Source organism: Penicillium coprophilum (genome assembly GCF_028826855.1).
Source record: "Penicillium coprophilum strain IBT 35676 chromosome Unknown utg000004l_segment0_segment0, whole genome shotgun sequence".
In the NCBI taxonomy this organism is placed as follows: Eukaryota; Fungi; Ascomycota; class Eurotiomycetes; order Eurotiales; family Aspergillaceae; genus Penicillium; species Penicillium coprophilum.
Window position 1 is genome coordinate 6,106,135 of NW_026622723.1, and position 18,347 is coordinate 6,124,481.

General features: G+C 48.7%; 6 protein-coding genes across 6 annotated transcripts; 5 read left to right on the forward strand and 1 right to left on the reverse strand.

Moving 5' to 3' along the window:
• Positions 1-455: 455 nt before the first annotated feature.
• N7500_006734 (amidohydrolase) lies at positions 456-2,057 on the forward strand (the record flags this gene model as incomplete). Its single annotated transcript, XM_056677878.1, has 1 exon — positions 456-2,057. One exon carries the CDS (start codon positions 456-458, stop codon positions 2,055-2,057), a length of 1,602 nt encoding a protein of 533 aa, XP_056532878.1.
• A 340-nt stretch (positions 2,058-2,397) lies between these two features.
• N7500_006735 (uncharacterized protein) lies at positions 2,398-2,867 on the reverse strand (the record flags this gene model as incomplete). Its single annotated transcript, XM_056677879.1, has 3 exons — positions 2,398-2,465; positions 2,556-2,656; positions 2,728-2,867. 3 exons carry the CDS (start codon positions 2,865-2,867, stop codon positions 2,398-2,400), a joined length of 309 nt encoding a protein of 102 aa, XP_056532879.1.
• Positions 2,868-4,961: 2,094 nt separating this feature from the next.
• N7500_006736 (uncharacterized protein) lies at positions 4,962-6,544 on the forward strand (the record flags this gene model as incomplete). The annotated part of the gene is made up of 3 exons (XM_056677880.1): positions 4,962-5,010; positions 5,066-5,366; positions 5,419-6,544. The coding sequence occupies 3 exons, from the start codon at positions 4,962-4,964 to the stop codon at positions 6,542-6,544; spliced, it is 1,476 nt and encodes a 491-aa protein (XP_056532880.1).
• Positions 6,545-9,439: 2,895 nt separating this feature from the next.
• steA (sexual development transcription factor SteA) lies at positions 9,440-11,765 on the forward strand (the record flags this gene model as incomplete). Its single annotated transcript, XM_056677881.1, has 5 exons — positions 9,440-9,539; positions 9,597-9,696; positions 9,759-11,282; positions 11,383-11,466; positions 11,519-11,765. The coding sequence occupies 5 exons, from the start codon at positions 9,440-9,442 to the stop codon at positions 11,763-11,765; spliced, it is 2,055 nt and encodes a 684-aa protein (XP_056532881.1).
• A 1,108-nt stretch (positions 11,766-12,873) lies between these two features.
• On the forward strand, positions 12,874-14,968 carry N7500_006738 (putative sucrose transporter; the record flags this gene model as incomplete). Its single annotated transcript, XM_056677882.1, has 4 exons — positions 12,874-13,037; positions 13,136-13,175; positions 13,263-13,584; positions 13,638-14,968. 4 exons carry the CDS (start codon positions 12,874-12,876, stop codon positions 14,966-14,968), a joined length of 1,857 nt encoding a protein of 618 aa, XP_056532882.1.
• A 629-nt stretch (positions 14,969-15,597) lies between these two features.
• On the forward strand, positions 15,598-17,973 carry N7500_006739 (bifunctional K:H/Na:H antiporter NHX1; the record flags this gene model as incomplete). The annotated part of the gene is made up of 4 exons (XM_056677883.1): positions 15,598-15,640; positions 15,726-15,755; positions 15,856-16,005; positions 16,106-17,973. The coding sequence occupies 4 exons, from the start codon at positions 15,598-15,600 to the stop codon at positions 17,971-17,973; spliced, it is 2,091 nt and encodes a 696-aa protein (XP_056532883.1).
• Positions 17,974-18,347: the final 374 nt, after the last annotated feature.

An 18,347-nucleotide genomic window follows, 5' to 3' on the forward strand; every position in this document is an offset into this window, starting at 1 on the left:
CTCTCCCTCGGGGAATCGAACCCCGGTCTCCCGCGCTTATCGGTTTTAATGACAAGCGGAAATCATCACCACTAGACCAAGGAAGATGGTGACCGAGTTAACTCGACCATTGGCTGGTTGATGGAAAATAATTGGCATTAACAAATCATGAGCTCTCCAAATCCACCCACGAACACCTCATGTCCTCTTATCCAATCACCATGCAGTTTATTGGCCGGTCCTTGCAATCGGTATTCCTTCCAGGCTAGGTTAAAATGTACGTTGGACCATTCCCCGTCGAGATAGCCCAGTCCAAATCTCACCATATCCACTCTTCAATGTCCTCAAACAGAAAGTCCTGGAGAAGTCCGGATGTAAGTGCGAAAAACTCCGGCTTCCCCGCATGAAATAATATAAACGCTTGAGAATCGCCGCGTTCTTCGCGCGGGTTGAAGAATCACAAACATCTGGGAATCATGTCGTCCGTTTTCAAGAATGGACAGATCTTCTTACCGTCGCAAGCCTCAAATAAGGGGGGAGACTTTGCCGAGAGCATGATCATCGAGAACGACAAGATCTCCCACGTCGGTTCTCTCGATGGAATCACCATCCCAGAAAACGCAAATATCATTGACCTGGAAGATCGCACTGTCATTCCAGGTTTCATCGACGCCCATGTACATATCCTGCAATACGGACATTCATTGCGCAAAGCCAATCTCATCGCATGCACATCCCTCGACCAAATACGTGAAGGCATCAAATCCTACGCCAAAGCCCATCCATCTTTGCCACGCATATTATGCAGAGGCTGGATTCAATCATCTACCAATGGAGTCGCACTAGCAAGTATGCTAGATGGTATCGACCCACGTCCCATCTTTATCGATTCCTTTGATCTTCATTCTATGTGGTGCAGCGCAGGTGCCCTCGATGAAATGGGAGCTCATACAGCCCCCGATCTTCCCGGCGGGACCATCCACCGTGATGAAAATGGAAGAGCGTCGGGTCTACTTGACGAGTCCGCTATCATGAACCTTGCATGGCCTTACCTAGAGAGTGTTACCTCCACGGAAGACAACCTGAGCGCATTGGATACTGCAGTCGCTGCATACACCGCTGCTGGGTATACTGGACTAGTGGATATGGCCATGGACGAAGGAACATGGGATCTTCTGAATTTATACCGTCGCGATCACACCATTCCATTCCATATTGGCGCACACTGGCTCGTCCCCTTCTCAGCGGATCAAGACGCCAACTTTAAATACGTGGATCGAGCAATCGAGTTACACAGCCAGTACAACCAGCCTGACTTCCATGTTCTTGGGATAAAACTCATCTGCGATGGTGTCGTCGACGGATGCACTGCCGCTCTCCTCCAACCCTACACTGGTAAATCTGATCCCGTCGAGCCAATCTGGCCAGAGAAGATGCTACAAGAAGTAGTCCAGCGCGCCGACGCAGCGGGCATACAATGCGCAATCCACGCGATAGGCGATAAAGCGATTCACCAAGCAATCAACGTGCTATCGAGAGTCGGCACGCCAGGTCGGAGACACAGAATCGAACACCTGGAGCTGACAACATCGGAAGACGCAAAGCGACTTGGTCAGCTGGGTATCACAGCCTCGATCCAGCCTGTGCACTCGGATCCTATGCTTTTCAAGGCGTGGCCTGGTCTTGTGGGACATGAGCGCTGTAAGCGCGCTTTTGCTTACAAGGACTTCCTAGATGGTGGCGCTCGTATTGCTATAGGCACGGATGCCCCTACTGCGCGTCACTTGCCTTTCCCCAATCTTTATAATGCTACCACCAGGCGCTCGGCTCTGGAGACCGAGACCGATGATACTGTAAATGAACATTTCAGGTTGGGGTTAGCTGAGGCGGCGACGGCTGCTACAACTGGTGCAGCTTATGCGCGATTTGCTGATTCTTGGACTGGATGCTTGCAGAGCGGATTGTATGCGGATTTCTTGGTTGTTGATATGCAGTGGATGCCGGAGAGATTGCTTGAGGCGCGTGTCTGCCAGACTTGGTATCGAGGACAGAAGGTTTTTGATTCGACGAGTGATTGACAATACCTCGTAGATGCCGACTTCGATAGATCAACCATACAATTTATATACAGAGATCAGGATCGCTTTTGATATTTTTTAGTGACTTTGGGTATTGCTACTATGCGGGGCGGACATCAAGGTGACATCACTAGTACATACGCGCTTTTGCCTCTCAAAGATATCAAGGCCGTCACAATGTGCGATCTACACCACACAAAATAAAAAGTATCAATTTGATAGTTCCTTATTGTACAGGTAGTCGTGGCTTCCTGAAAGCATCAATCCAAGTTCCAATCTGATTCTTACCCCTGTGAAACTTCCTGTGCAGTCCCGAGTCCAATCAAGTATATAAACATCATTATTCTCCAATTTGTTCAGGGTGCTCTTGGAGTCCACGGTCCGTACTTAGATCAGAGAGGAAGGAGTCTGATGCTCGTTAGTACAGATAATATGATCCAATAATATGATCCAATAGTATGGTCCTTGGGTTGTAGGTCGGGCGTAGGGAAAACATACTGTGGTCTACGTCTTGTGATGAGCGGCGGCGCTCTGTACTTTTGTGTAGATCTTCTGTGGCATGTTGGTGTGCAAGTTCATTGCACATTGCGCGTGATGATCTGTTTTATTTGTGGTCAGTTACAGAATACTTCAAAGCATGCATGCATGCAGTGCTGTGGTTGGAACGCACGGGGCAACCTCTCTGTCCACCATGATGTTCTCATTTTTGGCGGATTGGGCTTGCTGCGAATGCTCCATGTTTCCAAGAGAGCTGCGGCGCTTTTCGTAGTTGGGATCTAGCGGGTTTTGATCAGGGTTGATTTGGACCATGTTAGAAAGTAGATTATGTAGTAGTAGCAAACCCAGGGTTAGATATAAGCGAAGGGTTGAGAAGAGGATTTGGGTAGAAAGATGTTAGAAACTGAAAGAAAATAAACTATTTATCTTCTATTAAATGCGGGGGAGCCTTGGACCCAAGTCGCCGATGTCATATGTTGGACGTGGCAAACTTATGATATAAACACTTCGTCGAACCTATCATAGTGATCTTGATCCTGGTATTTGAACAACGAAGATCGCCTTTTTCTAATTGGGGTTTATGAGCATTGAAAAGGAGATTAGCTGCTGTGATACTCAACCGACATCGACTCAAGGGTTACCCGGGGCGATGTAGCTGATCATGGCTAAATATTTATGAGGTCAAGTGCTCGTCAATGAACGACACGATGGCAAAATTAGTAATTTTCTCGTCCTTTCGACTGTGTTTCAAGATCGTGGATTGTGTGAAGAATATAGATGCTGTGATTCTCGCTGGATCATCATCCATCCATAGCCCTTACGGCATATAGTTATAGCCAGTGAGCTTTTAGGCTTTGATGAGTGTTGGTTGTCGTGGTCTTAGACTCGTTGCCATTGGGGTTTTTAGAACCATTCTCTTGGGATAAACCATGACAAGATGTCTTGAGTGAATTGATGGTCTCATTCCGAGCTCCAGGGAAGTTGCCCATGCTGTCATTCTAATAGACACCTTTCAAAGCCTAGGTGATGGACCAGTTGTCATGCCTCGTAGAATTTGGGATGAATTTGGAAGAGCTCCGATGTCATGAAAGCTGAATTGAGTCCTGTCCCTGACTTGCTGGTGTCACAAACGGGCCATTGGCACAATTGTATGAGTAGAGCAAGATAGTGATTGATGGATGCCATGGCCATATCGGGCGGCTGTGAATCAGAAACTAATGGGTGGTGTGCTGGAAGATTGTTGCCCCCATTTCATCTCGTGCTTCAGTATCGCTAGTGGACTCTGAGTAACGTTAGTCCTCAGTTAGTCCCTTGAATGTAGATACATGCAGGGAAGCACTTGCCTAAACAAGAAAACAGACTAGTACTCATTAGGCAATGGAATGCGACCCATCGACCCGCAAGGAATGGCAGTTTGGCATCAGAGCTCGGATCTGAAGTGAAGGATTCGCCTAGACGTGATTTTGTTCATTAGTTTATTCAATAGGGAATCCGATCTCGGAAGCTCGTAGATAATCATGAGTGCTATTAATAGGTCAATTATTTTATAGAAGGATAGAACAAGGATTTGGATAGAACACTACGGAGTAGAAAGTGACTGGCTATGGCAGAACAAAGGCCCAATGGACATGTTCAAATCGACCAAAGACTCGACAAGGCAGGACTTCAAAGAATCACTTGAATATTCACTATTTTACCTAAGATTCTTTGATTAATAGCGATTAGAGTAAAATAAGCCATTCTCTTGGCTTCATCTGACTCCACAACGTCTTGGCTTCTTGATACAGCCTAGGTACAACAATTAACTATCTGATATTGAAGCTGCACGATCGCATAATGCGGAATGATAGATAATATCCAGGGAAAAAGATCATGTTTTAGGCCCGATCGACCCAAAATTGTCTAGCTTGATTTGCTTCCGGATGAATCCCACAGGGCCGACGAAGCCAATGTGGGGTGCAGAGGCAGATCATTTAGCTAATTCCTTCATCTAATCACATCAAACGAAGAGCCGGTCTAAGCAACCTCATGAACCAACCACGTTGTGCGAGGTTGAAATCGACCCTGACGCATATTGTCACTAGTCCCGAAACGGCTATTGTCTGGAGAATCGTTTTTTTTTGGTGTGGAGAGGATCAGTCTGTTCGGATCCTCAATTGCGATGCGCACAGAGATTTTTTCCAGCTCGGATCTATTTAAATGCAGGCTGGTTTCTCTGCTTTCTGAAGGCTTGAGCTTGAGGAAATCGCATTGCTACTTGCGACTGCGATCTATATCAATACTTTGAGGCGAAGAATTACATCATATTTTCCAAATTCGGTTCACTCCACATCCCGACACAGGAAAGGACCACAAGCATTTCTGAATTGACCTGCCTTGAAGAGTCGAGTCGAGTCGCGGTTGGATATGGTGTTCGCGCGTGGCGATGTCTCCGGCCATGATGATCCAGTAATAGGTAAACCCAGAATAACAGCAACTGAGATTAAGATTATCAACTGACAGCAACACAGATCATCAAGATCCCAGCAAATATATCACAGTTGTGTCCTGGGATGGGCCACGAGATCCCGGAAATCCATACAACTGGTCTTTATGCGAGAAATGGCTGCTCACTGCCCTCGCTGTATTCGCGACCTTCATGACCATGATCAACGGCACAATATTTACAGTAGCACACGAGACCATGAATGAGCGCTTTCACATTTCAGACGCTAGTTTCCCTCACTCCTATTGGCCTGTCACATCGTGGGCCGTTGGTGGCGGCTGTTTCTCCCTGCTCGTTCTCCCTCTCATGGAGGACTTTGGTGTACGGTATGTCTTCTTGGGCACGTACATAACCTTCCTCTGTTTTGTAGTGCCTCAGGCTGTGGCACAAAAATTTTTACACCTTGGTCATCACGAGATTCTTCGCCGGAGGATGTGTCTCCATCCTCGCTAATACCTCTGGCACGGTCATTGGGAATGTCTGGGACACAGAGCGAAATCGAAACGTGCCTGTCAGTCTTTTCATCGTTGCCTACCTGTCCGGTAGTAGTATTGGACCCGTTATTGGAGCTGCTATCTACCAGGCTCTCACGTGGAGGTGGATTGGCTATATCCAACTTATGTGGTATGGTGCTTTCTTCCCTCTGTACTTCTTCTTGTTCAAGGAGTGTCGTGGAATTGCAATCCTAGGACAGCGTGCAAAGGCTCTGCGACGTGAAGGCAAGAACGCCTATACCCAGCATGAGATTGACACACAAGGCCAGTCGATTCTGAGCATCGTGGGCCACAGCGCGAGCAGGCCTCTTTTCCTGTTCTTCACTGAGTCCGTGGTATTTGTATCGACCCTATGGTCTGCCTTTACCGTTGGTACATTGTATCTGTTCACTCAATCTGTTGAGCAGGTATTCGCAGAGCTGTATGATTGGACACCGTCGCAAGCTGGATACGTCCAAGCAGCAGTCGTGATCGGAGAGCTTCTGGGATGGGTGATTACCTTGTTCTCAGGTAAGCTTTACTTCGACTCGGCATCTCGCAACAAGGAGATTCCCGGCACCCCTATACCTGAGGCCCGGCTGTATCTCGCCATTGTAGGGGGTATATTCGGTATCTCCGGTGGTATGTTCACATACGCGTGGACATCATACCCAAACTTCCCGTGGATCGCACCGGCCATCGGTCTCGCCATGGTAGGGGCTGGAAGCGTCATTGTCGTGACGGGAATCTCTGACTATGTGGTCGATGCGTACAGCAAATACGCGGGCAGCTGTATGGGTATCATTGCCACTGGTGAGAACACCCTGGCGGCCTTCCTGCCCCTAGCTACCATGAGCATGTACTCTCACCTTGGCCTCGAGTGGGCTAGCACAGTACTAGCCTTCATCGCATTGGTTCTGTCTTTTGCGCCAATATTGGTGTTGATTTGGGGTAAAGATATCCGAGCACGCAGTCCATTCATGAAGGAAGCCATGGTGGAGAAGAGGAGGAAGAGCATAGACTCTGTCTGACATGGTTTTCCCTGTACATGAAGCATTATGAAAAACTTATTGCACATATCTAGAGACTTAAGAGCTTATAATCTTCACTCATTTTCTTGCATATAAGTTCGTTGTTCTCCCTAATCCACGTTGGCACATAAACCAAGATCATCCTGTGCTCCGGAGGTTTTCCCCATGACTCCATGGGACTCGAAAGCTATGTTTCAGTTTGTTCTGACCTAAGGATCAAATCTGAGACTATGAACGTCATTCTCACCCCCCAGCAAGCCCCTGTGGTGAACATAAACACGTGCGAAAGTGAATTCCCTATGAACGCCAAGAGCCATGTGGAACTCAATAAGCAGAACATCAATATACATAGTTTGAGTCAGGGGCAATTCAGCGTACTCGAAAACCGGAGATATTCCAGATTGCGGTTTAGAACGCTGAGCCACTAGCCCGAAATGAAGTCACCCCCTTAACCTCCACACCATCTGTCCTGGTACGTTGACTCACTTGTGGAAAATGATTATTGTCGATTAACCTTTTTCTTTGAGATATACTTCCGAGCTATAGATTGATTCGTTTGAAGAAGAGAGAAAAAGCCAAAAAAACACCACCGTGTTGCAAACGGCCGGGGCAGGAATAAAAGCCGAAGCACTCCGTACTCCTACTCCTCCATGAACAGGGGGCTAGACGGGCTAAACCGCATTCCTCTTCCTGGATAAGTCATCGACCGACCTATCTTTCCGGATGAGGTTCCTTGCATGAACAGAGTAATGACATCCCCACGTTTCTTGAAACGGCTCAATGGAATTTCTAGATCGTTTCAGGGTGGACGATCAAACGGCTTGATCTCCGAGGTGCCCTGTGCGATGGTCTGATTATGTTGTACATACGGAGTACATACAGTAGCCTACTGCGTCTGGTCTAGGGTGCCTCCATCGAGGGTGTCTCCTAGCTTTCCAGGGGTCGGGAAACCCTGGTCATAGTTGAAACCTCCAGTCAGAGTCTATATTGATGAGGATTTTACGAGGGTCGTGGACTTGGACATTTCTCGGACCCGATCCGGCAGGGCTCCGATGGGCTAGATCGAGTGGGATTTCCATTCAAAGACAACCGGCAATACGTGCTGGTCTTGGTTCTGTTCGTGTCCGTTTCCTTCTTGGTAGTTGACAGGGGATTATAGGCCGAACTTAAAGTCCAACCCGGATGCTTTTGTTCGAAAATGAGACATCTTGACACATGGATGTGTATCTATGCTGATATGATAATGATGTAGATAGAGATAGCACCATTGTACTCCCGATGGAGTATGTGATTGTATATTATTGGGACACAGGGGCGTGCAACCATGTCAAAGTTGCCAAGCTCTTTAAGGCTATTGACTTCGTTGAAATTTCGGATCAGGAGATAGTCCATATAGTGTACAGAGTGCCAAAGTCCACCGAGTCCACCTGTTATGGGGCCTTATATCCAGCATGGAATTTTGGCCTGGTTCCCACTGGAAAAGGCACGTTACCTGTCAATCCATGTGGTCTGGAACTTCGGCTCATTTTACTTATGGATATGGCTGGCTGGTGAAAAGTGGACCGGGTATGGGGTGCAGGTACACAAATCATATCTGTTTGACTTGGACTTACATAGCAGAAAGTCAGGTACAAGGTTGCGTCGGCAATCAGAAAGGTAGATAATTCTTCATACGTTGTACTTGATGCCTATTCGACAAATTCCGGACGAATGGGCTAAAATAGAATCGGAAATATCGGATAGACGATCCCAAAGCCACAACCGTTTATACAAAGTACACCGGAGAAGTCGGAGAAAATACTAGAGAGAAAAAATCTGGGTTTCAATATGCATGTAAGCGCCCACTGAAATTCTGAAACGAGAAGGCGGGTGCTTCAGGTCCCAGCGCCAGTTTGATGAGCCTTGGCTGGATCCACCTATATTTTCCCGTTGGACTTTACACGGTTTTTTTGTCTAGAAGGATCTCTGAATGTGGCAAGTGATATGTTTATCACTTGGTTATGCAGCCTGGTCACCATGTGGATTGGGCCAATCATCAATTTCGGAGATACATAGCATGCTATACTCCGTACTAAAATATTGTACAAAAGCATCAAGACAGGGGGGAAGTCATTCCCTTTGTGAAGAACAGAGTCTTATTTGATTGATTTGATATCAAACTATGGAAAGTAACAAACTATTGTTAGGTGATATTAAACTAGAAGTCTTATATTCTTAACAAAGATGGAAGTATGAGAGTACCTGAACCTGAATAAACAGAATTCCCGTTCCGCATTGTAAATAACAGATCAATACAGTAAGGAAAACAGACCAATACCAGGATATATTACATAAATAACATCAATAACACCATTAACAGGGGGATAATATGCTCCCATCCCTTATGACTAACAAGAATCCAAAATAACATGACTAGTTTATGACCGGTCAGACATCCCAGGGCGCTTCCCTGTTCTTCGATTATTATTAGACTTGTATCTTCTTTCCCCCCTTCTTCTTCACCAAATACTCGATCCTCACTTTCTTTTCTTCCGCTGCGCGAAAATTCCAAGAGGCTTACCGGCTGGTCCAGTTCCATTCTCTCTCTTTTTCTCTTTGTCTATGAGGCTGGCTCCTCTTCCCTTACCGTTTTCGTGTCTAGAACTTTCCCGATCGGATATCTTGTGACTGGTTGGCGACGTTGATTCTCGCATCTTTGTTGAACCATTCAGGTGAGTTTGATTCGAGGTCTTGCAGCTATGTCTCAACAGAGTCGCAGAGACAATTCTTGTGATTGGACTCAGATCGCCTCTTTGTTTGCGCATGCGTTATCAGGCGGTCTTTTTCCTGGTGCTAATTATCCGTACAGTGCGCTTCCCCAAAAAAATGTATCCTCAATCAGGTGCTTCAATCCCTATGGCACCACCTCAAAAACCAGAAACTTTTATGCTCTCAACCGAAGCACAGCGAAGCCTCCCTCACGACGCGCAAGTTGCTCTTCAGCAAGTAGATAACCGTATGTCTTTGGGTTGGATCTATCCCCGCATCAAAGCAATGAATTGACATGGGCCAGTGAAATATTTCCTTCTGTCAGCTCCCGTTGACTGGCAACCCGATCAACTCATTCGACGCTTTTTGCTTCCCACAGGCGACTATGTCTCTTGTGTTTACTGGTTCGTCTCACTTTAGAAGTGTGTGATGACTTGGGAAGCTGACTGACCTCCGTCTCAAATAGGAGCGGCCTTTTCCACATATCCGGTACCGATATTGTCCGATGTCTCGCATTTCGATTCCAAGCCTTTGGACGTCCAGTAAAGAACTCAAAAAAGTTTGAGGAGGGCATTTTCTCAGATCTCCGAAATCTCAAGGCTGGCGTAGACGCGGTCCTGGAGGATCCCAAGAGTCCGTTCCTGGATTTCTTGTACAAAAACAACTGTATTCGGACCCAAAAGAAGCAAAAGGTGTTCTACTGGTACGGCGTGCCCCACGACCGGCTATTCCTCGATGCACTCGAACGCGACTTGAAGCGCGAAAAGATGAACCAGGAAGCCACCACGGTCGCAGTCAGCGAACCGGCCATGTCTTTTGAGTTCGACTCGTCCCAGTCTCTGTACGAGCAATTGACCAAGTCACAACAAGTGAATCTGAACTCGTTCGCTGCCCACGCAAGTACGACATATGGCCAGCCCAACTCCCCCGTGGTTCGGACCGTTGACGCAATGCCTCCTCCGCAGATGGCTCCCCCAGCGATCCCTCTACTCCAGGACGACTCCGGGCATCCGATGTACAGCCAGCCGCAGATGCCCCTTTCGAACAATCTAGTTCAGAGCATCATTAAGCGCGAGCAGGACTACGGCCCCATCCAGTACGATCGCCACGGAATGCCCATTCCCCGCCCCCATCAGCGCCATTCCTCCATGCCGACCTTCTACGAGTACTCTCCTGCGCCATCCTTCGTGTCTTCGCAATACGAGGATTACAGCAACCGCGGCTTGTCCTTCGAACCAGTCACCCCGCCGCAGCATTCGGTTGGACTCGGAGCGGAACCGGCTTACATCGCCAACGAAGACACCGGACTTTACACAGCGATCCCGGATATCTCAAGTGGACCCGCCTACCACCCTATGATGCAGCTGCCTCCTTCGAATCTGACCAATTCTCACTATCAGCCTGCGCCCCGATCCTTTTCGGCAAACCCGTATCCCGTGATCGAGGGATCCCCGACATACAAGCAGCGCAGACGTAGGTCATCTATCCCGCCTAACACGGGCGCTGTCGCACCCAGTGGCACAACTCATGTCCAATCAACAACCCCAGGAGTTCAGTCAGTTTCGTACGCGGCTCACAGACCAAGTGATCTGCGGCGTTCGGTTTCTAGCTCAGTCGCTCCGGTTGTAGATAGCGATGAAGCCACCCAGGAACTCGCTCGCACTTACCCTAGTGCGATGCTGCCGCAAAAGGATCTTCTTCATGAAATGTCCCGTCATGGCACGCCGCTGCGGGGCCTGGATCACAGTACCGCACAACACTCAGGTTCAATGGCAAACCAATCCGATGATCTGACATCTCTGCCAAGCAGCAGTACTGTCGAGTCGGCGGCACAAAATACTACTGGTCGATCGGAGCGATCGGCGCCTGGTCCTACCCGGAGAGCTAGGAGTGCAACCATGATGGAGTTGGGACCGTATCCAACCAAGGCCCATTCCTGCCCCATCCCGTCATGTGGTAGAACCTTTAAGAGATTGGAACACCTCAAGAGGTAAGCTTACTTCTATTTTTGCACTCACGTTGGTGGGGCTGATATGCACCGTGCGCCGGTGAGATGGTTTCAATAGCCGCCCACTAACCCCTGTTTCTAGACACGTGAGAACACACACACAAGAGCGTCCGTACCCCTGTCCTTACTGCAGCAAAGCTTTCTCGAGGTCTGATAACCTTGCACAGTAAGTGATTAATGTTCTAATTCTTTTGCGACTTACACTAATTATTCGCTAGACATCGTCGGATTCATGAAGCGCAGCAGGATGGTCAGACGATTGTCCCAACCGACGAAGATCTGGAGAATGATGCACATGAATTTGGTTCCCCTAGGGAAGAGATGTCCCCACATGAGCCCGCTCACACAATGATTAGCATGCCCAACATGACGTCGATGGCAGCTCCTTTGAGCATGCCGTCCGCCCTGACTGGCATGCCTTCTTCACACATGATCGCTCCGCAACTTCTCCAACAACACATGTGAGAATACTATTGAGCACGGTGTGTCTACCGCACAATGGTAGGTACATCGCCTCATGCGCTCTTTACCGGGGTTGTTCCGGGCAAACTTTTCATTTCTCCTTTCTCTCCGGGGTCTTCGTGGCGCGTATAGGCGTCCTTTGGTTTGGGGTCTATATCGCCTCTTGTTTAATCGCACATGGTCCAATGCTGGCCTTGCACATACCGCGATATTCGTTCATAGCACGCGTGTTATGTCTTTGCTTGTTTTAGACACAGTCTTCTTTTTCTTTTTACTTTTGGTTTCTTTCCGGGTTTTTGAGCAGTGCGGTTTCAGGAAACACCGTGTATTATTGGTGTCAGGTTATCCTGCACGTGAATTGGGTTGCGCTGGCAGACATTTTTTTCATGCTGCCTGGCGGGCACAGGCACGAGAAAGGTTCCACTATCTCTCTATGGGAAATGGCTTGGGGATGGAAACATTCAGGTTGGCTTCTTGGATCGTCAGGCATTGTCCATGAAGACCGGCTGGGAATAGGAAGGTTATTCTGTACGCCTCAAATCACACTATATAGACAGAGACAAGTAACGACTTTGAATTGGAATTTGAAAAACACTTGAAAACCAAATACTGAATATTCTCCCTTGTACTCTTGCGTCGGTGGCAAAGATATGCTCTAAATAGTATATCACGTGTTGCTGACGTCGATTCCCCCTGTAGTCGTGATAGGGATACCAAGCAGATCGCCCATCTGACACACCGCGCTTTGACTAGGAGGGCTATACCCTGTCAAATTTTACCTTGCTTCAGCCATCTCGTAAATGATGCGTGGATACCACCATCCAGCATAACCCCATCATTCGGACGATAGCTACTTCCCCACACCCCGACAATCCACAGTCCACACTACTTACTACAGACACGCCGGTTGTTGTAAAGTTAATGAAGAGGACATTTTCTCTCAGCAACTACTACCGCAAAAGCAAATCTTAGCTCGGTTGAACCCTGAGCTACAGTCGGCAGTTGGAAATAACAGCAGCCCCCACCATTCCAACACGCATAATCGGGCTCGATGAGCTAATATTGGTCGGTGCCAATTGAAGACATCGAAATCCCACCCTTTAATTCTCCGATGGGGGAACTAGACAAGCCTACTACTGGTTCTATCGACGAGAACTCGCCTCTCATGGTTGCCACTCGCCCTGCAGACAGGCGTGGCGTGCACCCTCATGCGGGTGCCGATGAGTCGTCGAAGAGTGCACTGTACATGTTTCTTTTGACTGTATCGATTGGCGGGTAAGTGGCCTTGCATGTAGTAATTTGATCTGAAGTACTTATGTGTTATTGTCGACTTGTATATTGGGCATTATTTGACACTGGCGTTGCTTGAATAGGCTTCAGATTGTTTGGTCTGTCGAACTTGGCAATGGTTCGGTAAGTACCAGTCACCAAATCTTGCATCTTACATCTTTCGTCACGATGCTGCAAGATGAAATCAAACAACATACTGACCGGATACAGCCATACCTTCTATCCCTCGGGATGAGCAAGTCACTTCTTGCTGTTGTTTGGATAGCCAGTCCCTTGACGGGTGCGCTGGTGCAACCATACATCGGCATTCGAAGTGACAACTGCCGACTCGCGTGGGGTAAGAGGAAACCATTCATGGTCGTTGGAGGTGCAACAACTATCGTTTCATTACTAGCTCTGGCATGGGTGAAAGAGATTGTGGGAGGTGTTGTGTCTATATTCGGCGTGGAACCAACATCTGCAGGAGCCAAGATTACTATCATTATCATGGCAACAATTTTCATGTATTGCCTTGATTTTGCCATCAACACCGGTGCGGATTCCATGTTCACATTGATGGTTGCTTGACTAACCACCATCCTACAGTACAAGCTGCAATCAGAGCATTCATCGTCGACAACTGTCCCACCCATCAGCAGGAGCTGTCTAACGCCTGGGCTAGCCGTATGGTCGGCGTTGGCAACATTTTGGGGTATATCTTTGGCTATATGGACCTGCCGAAGATTGTCCCTTGGCTGGGAAATACCCAGTTCAAGGTTTTGTGTGTACTTGCCTCAGTATTTCTGAGCGTAACCCTTGCCATTAGTTGTTTCTACATCACAGAACGGGATCCCCGAGAAGACGGGCCTGTGACCGATAAGCTTGGCGTGATTTCGTTTTTCAAACAGGTCATCAAGTCGATTCGGAGCTTACCAACGCAGATATCTCGCGTCTGTCAAGTACAGATTGCAGCGTGGGTGGGCTGGTTCCCATTCCTGTACTACGCCACGACTTACGTCGGCCAGCTATACGCCAATCCCATTTTTGCGGATAATTCCAATCTCTCTGAGAGTGAGCTTGACAAGATCTGGGAAGATGCTACTCGCGTCGGGACATTAGCTCTCCTCGTTTATGCTATCATCTCTTTCCTTTCCAATATGCTGCTTCCTCTTTTTGTGGTCCCCCTATATCGACCGGCCCCAGAGAATGTTTCGCGTCAGAATTCTCATTCTTTTGACGGCGATTCAGATGACGATTCGGATCCTGCTGCCAGGAGACTATCATTTTCAAGTATGCCGACAGGCACTGCATCCGAGCCTCTGCTCGATGCAGTTCCAATCGGACTGGAGAACGACGAGGGGAAACCGACTTGGCTTTCACGTCTGCAAATCCCAGGCTTGACCCTCCCACGAGTATGGCTCCTCTCCCACCTTCTTTTTGCACTGTGTATGTTCAGCACTTTCTTTATTTACTCCCACCAAGCCGGGTCGGCGTTTGTGGGTTTTGTCGGTATCTCCTGGGCTGTGGCGTTGTGGGCCCCCTTCGCTCTTATCTCGGCTGAGGTAGCTAGGACCGATCCCTCTAGACGGAACCATCACCACACATCTCAGACCACATATGATGCACATGCAGCTGAGGGCCATGGCGGGGGCGGTGAACATGACAATGTCAGAGCTAGTGATGTTGAGCATGGACACCCGAGGGATTATCAGGGTGGGGATGTTGCACAGGCGGGTATTATTCTTGGATTGCATAATATGGCTGTTTCTCTGCCCCAGATTCTGTCTAGTCTCGTTTGCAGTGCTATCTTTAAGGCATCTCAGAAGCCGAGGGGGCAGCCGTGGGATGATAGTGTGGGCTGGGTGCTACGGTTTGGTGGATGTGCTGCATTGGTGGCTGCGTTCTTGACCAGAAGGGTTTCGGATGGATCAAAATAGTCTTGGACATTTAGATTTTACAATGTATCATTGCATTCTGTATACGGAGTATGTGTGTTGTATCTATCTGATTCCTAGACAAAGATCAACTCCTAACCTTGTTCATAAAATAAAACATCAAAGGATTTTGCAGAGGACATGTACGGAATCTGTGGGTCCTTCCATATAGCCCTAGAGCACTAGAAGGCAATCAAATTATATCATAAATCATGATGTATTGTATCGCACTGAATAACCCCTTGTTCCTGGCTATTTATGTATTTTGCCTGCATCCACCGGTTCCTTGGCAGTTGCGCGGCACTTGAAACTCGACCCACGTGTAATTTTCAAAATACCAATACGTAACAATCTCCCGCTATCGTTGTAATATTTCAGTTTCACTACCAATTTTGCCCCAGCCAGCCCTGCCGTATTATGTATTGTACACATCCGTACCTGACCTCATATCTGTCCCTCTGATGCAACTCAAGCAATCCGTGTCCTATCGCTGCTAACCCAATTTGATCTTGTCGCAACCTTTTTCATCTCTCCGTGGATTATGTGCGCCTGGTCCCGCCATCTCAACTACACGGTGGGAGTGAATTACCCATCCGCACTGGCCCTTGATACCTCCTAAGGCGTGAGCCGCGATGGCTAGCCAATATATGAACGATGGCCTACATGCCCTGCTTCGTATGTCCCACTGATCGGTAGTCTTGAACACCGTGCTGTGATTTCCCCTTTGAGCAGCAAGCTAACATATCTGTTTACACTCTAGGGAGAGCTGCTGAGGACTCCGATCCCGATGGTACGCGTGCCTGAATTCACCCCCTCATCCCTCCCCCTCGTCATTGTCGCAAGACGGGCCCATTCACCTTCGGAGATTTAACTAGTATGGCGAACTATAGATTCCCCCGAGGCGGGCTCCAAGGAGATCACAAGCTCCTGGGCATTGTTTATCATGATCATGTTGTTGATGTTCGCCCTCTTTACGAGCTACATCCTCCAACAAAGGAAGATCCAAGCTGTCCATGAGACGGTTCTATCGATTTTTGCAGGTAGGCAGGCATATCTTCGAGCTATACAGATGCGAAATGGAGATATACAAAGTTTCATTCGGTCTGCGCGAATCGCTGCGGACTTGCTAACGGTTGCTAGGGATGTTCGTTGGACTACTCATCCGTTTCACAGACTCTACCCTCCAAGACAGCGTCGCCTTCGACTACCAATTCTTCTTCAACCTCCTCCTTCCTCCGATTATTCTCGCCTCCGGCTATGAGCTCCACCAGGCAAACTTCTTCCGACATATCGGCACGATTCTCACGTTCGCGTTCGCCGGTACCTTCATCTCCGCCATCGTGCTCGGTCTGGTGCTGTACATATGGACGCGGATCCCGATGAATGGGCTGGATATCTCCTTTGTCGAAGCTATTTCGGTCGGCGCAACTCTCTCCGCTACGGATCCGGTCACCATCCTAGCTATCTTCAACCTCTATAAGGTCGAGCCGAAGCTTTATACTATCATTTTTGGCGAGTCGATCTTGAACGATGCTATTGCCATTGTGCTTTTCGAGACGGCACAGAGGTATCATGAGACCGGCTCGACTGGTTCTTTGACCCTCCTGAATCTATTTGAGGCCGTGGGGCTCTTTTTCCTCGTCTTCTTTGGAAGTATGGTTGTTGGAATGCTGGTTGGAATTGCTACCGCGCTTGGCCTCAAATACACTCTCGTGCGGCGCTTGCCCAAGATCGAGAGTTGCTTGATCATTCTGATTGCATACGCCAGCTACTTCTTCTCCAATGGCGTACACCTATCCGGCATTGTCTCGCTCTTGTTCTGTGGTATCACCCTCAAGCACTATGCTTACTATAACATGTCGCGTCGCACGCAGTTGACCACCAAATATCTGTTCCAGGTGATGGCTCAACTTTCAGAGAACTTCATCTTTATTTACCTCGGCCTTGACCTCTTCGTGGAGCCTAATCTCCAGTTTAATCCCTTGTTCATCATGGTGGCAGTAGTTGGTATCTGCCTTGCCCGCTACCTCGCGGTGTTCCCGCTTTCCAAGGCTATCAATTGGTACTTCCGGTATCGAGCACGCCGCCGTGGTGTGGAGGTCGCCGATGAGCTGCCATTCGCATACCAGGCGATGCTTTTCTGGGCTGGATTGCGTGGTGCCGTCGGTGTTGCACTAGCAGCTGGTCTTTCAGGAGTCAATGCCCCCGCACTTCGTGCAACAGTACTTGTTGTCGTTGTGCTGACTGTCATCATCTTCGGCGGAACCACAGCACGCATGTTGGAGATTCTAGGCATTCGAACGGGTGTGGTCGAAGAGCTAGATTCGGACGATGAATTCGACACCGAGGTGACCCATGGCGGCACCTACTACAAGCGCTCCGGCACGAGTCTGGGATACATCCCACGACGTTCCGAATCGGTGATTCCTTTGGATGGGGTCACCCCCTCACCGCCCACTGGACTCGGGGAGCGAACACACAGCTACTCCAGCGGCAACAGTCGCCGCCCAAGCCCACCCTATACCCACACCAGAATGTATTCCGCCGCGTACAGCAACAAAGACCAGTCCTGGCGTGACCGCCAGTCCACCGCGACGTTGCTCAACGGTGCAGCTGGGCCGAGCGCCGGCGAAGGCAGTGACGACGAGTTTGGACTGCCATCCTCGGGTCCTGGCTCTGGCGACCCCACCCATCCAGACGAGTTCGACCTCGATGTCGAGGGCATCTCCGATGATGACCTCCCGCCCGCTGCAAGTGGATCCTCGCGTCTCCGCCGATCCGCCTCCCAACCCCCTCATCCGGTGGTCGCCCCACCCACTAATGCATCGACGAGCGTCTCGCCTACTCACCAAGGTATGTCTGCACGAGATGCTGTGCGGGGTCTGTTTTCGGGCGGTGCTACGGGTGACCATGCGGCTTGGTTCCGTCAACTCGATGAGGATTATATTAAACCCACGCTTTTGTTGGACCAGTCGAACCATAAGGGACCTGGGCCTGGTGCCGTTTGAGATGATACCTTGCAAATGACTTTCATTTTTTTTTGTCTTTGATTTGGATGTATATTTAGCCTTCTTTGTTTGGGTCCTGCATTCTCTTTACATGTTCTGCTCTTTTTTTTGCATGGCTTTCCAAGGCCTTAGCTGTAAACAAACGTTTCAATAGCATAGAAGGGCTTCGTTCATGTAGAAGTAATGAAGTTATCCTGTTACCCCACACTCTAGTTCTCTCCATTTAAATCCCAAGATAAGCAAAGGCTTACGTTCCTATCTCTCCCCTTATCGACCACTCGGATCAATGACAGCTATCTGTATATTCGAATTATGTACATGTTTCTTTGGGTCCCTTTGGGTCCCTTTGGGAAATACTTACGCTTATGCCGTGT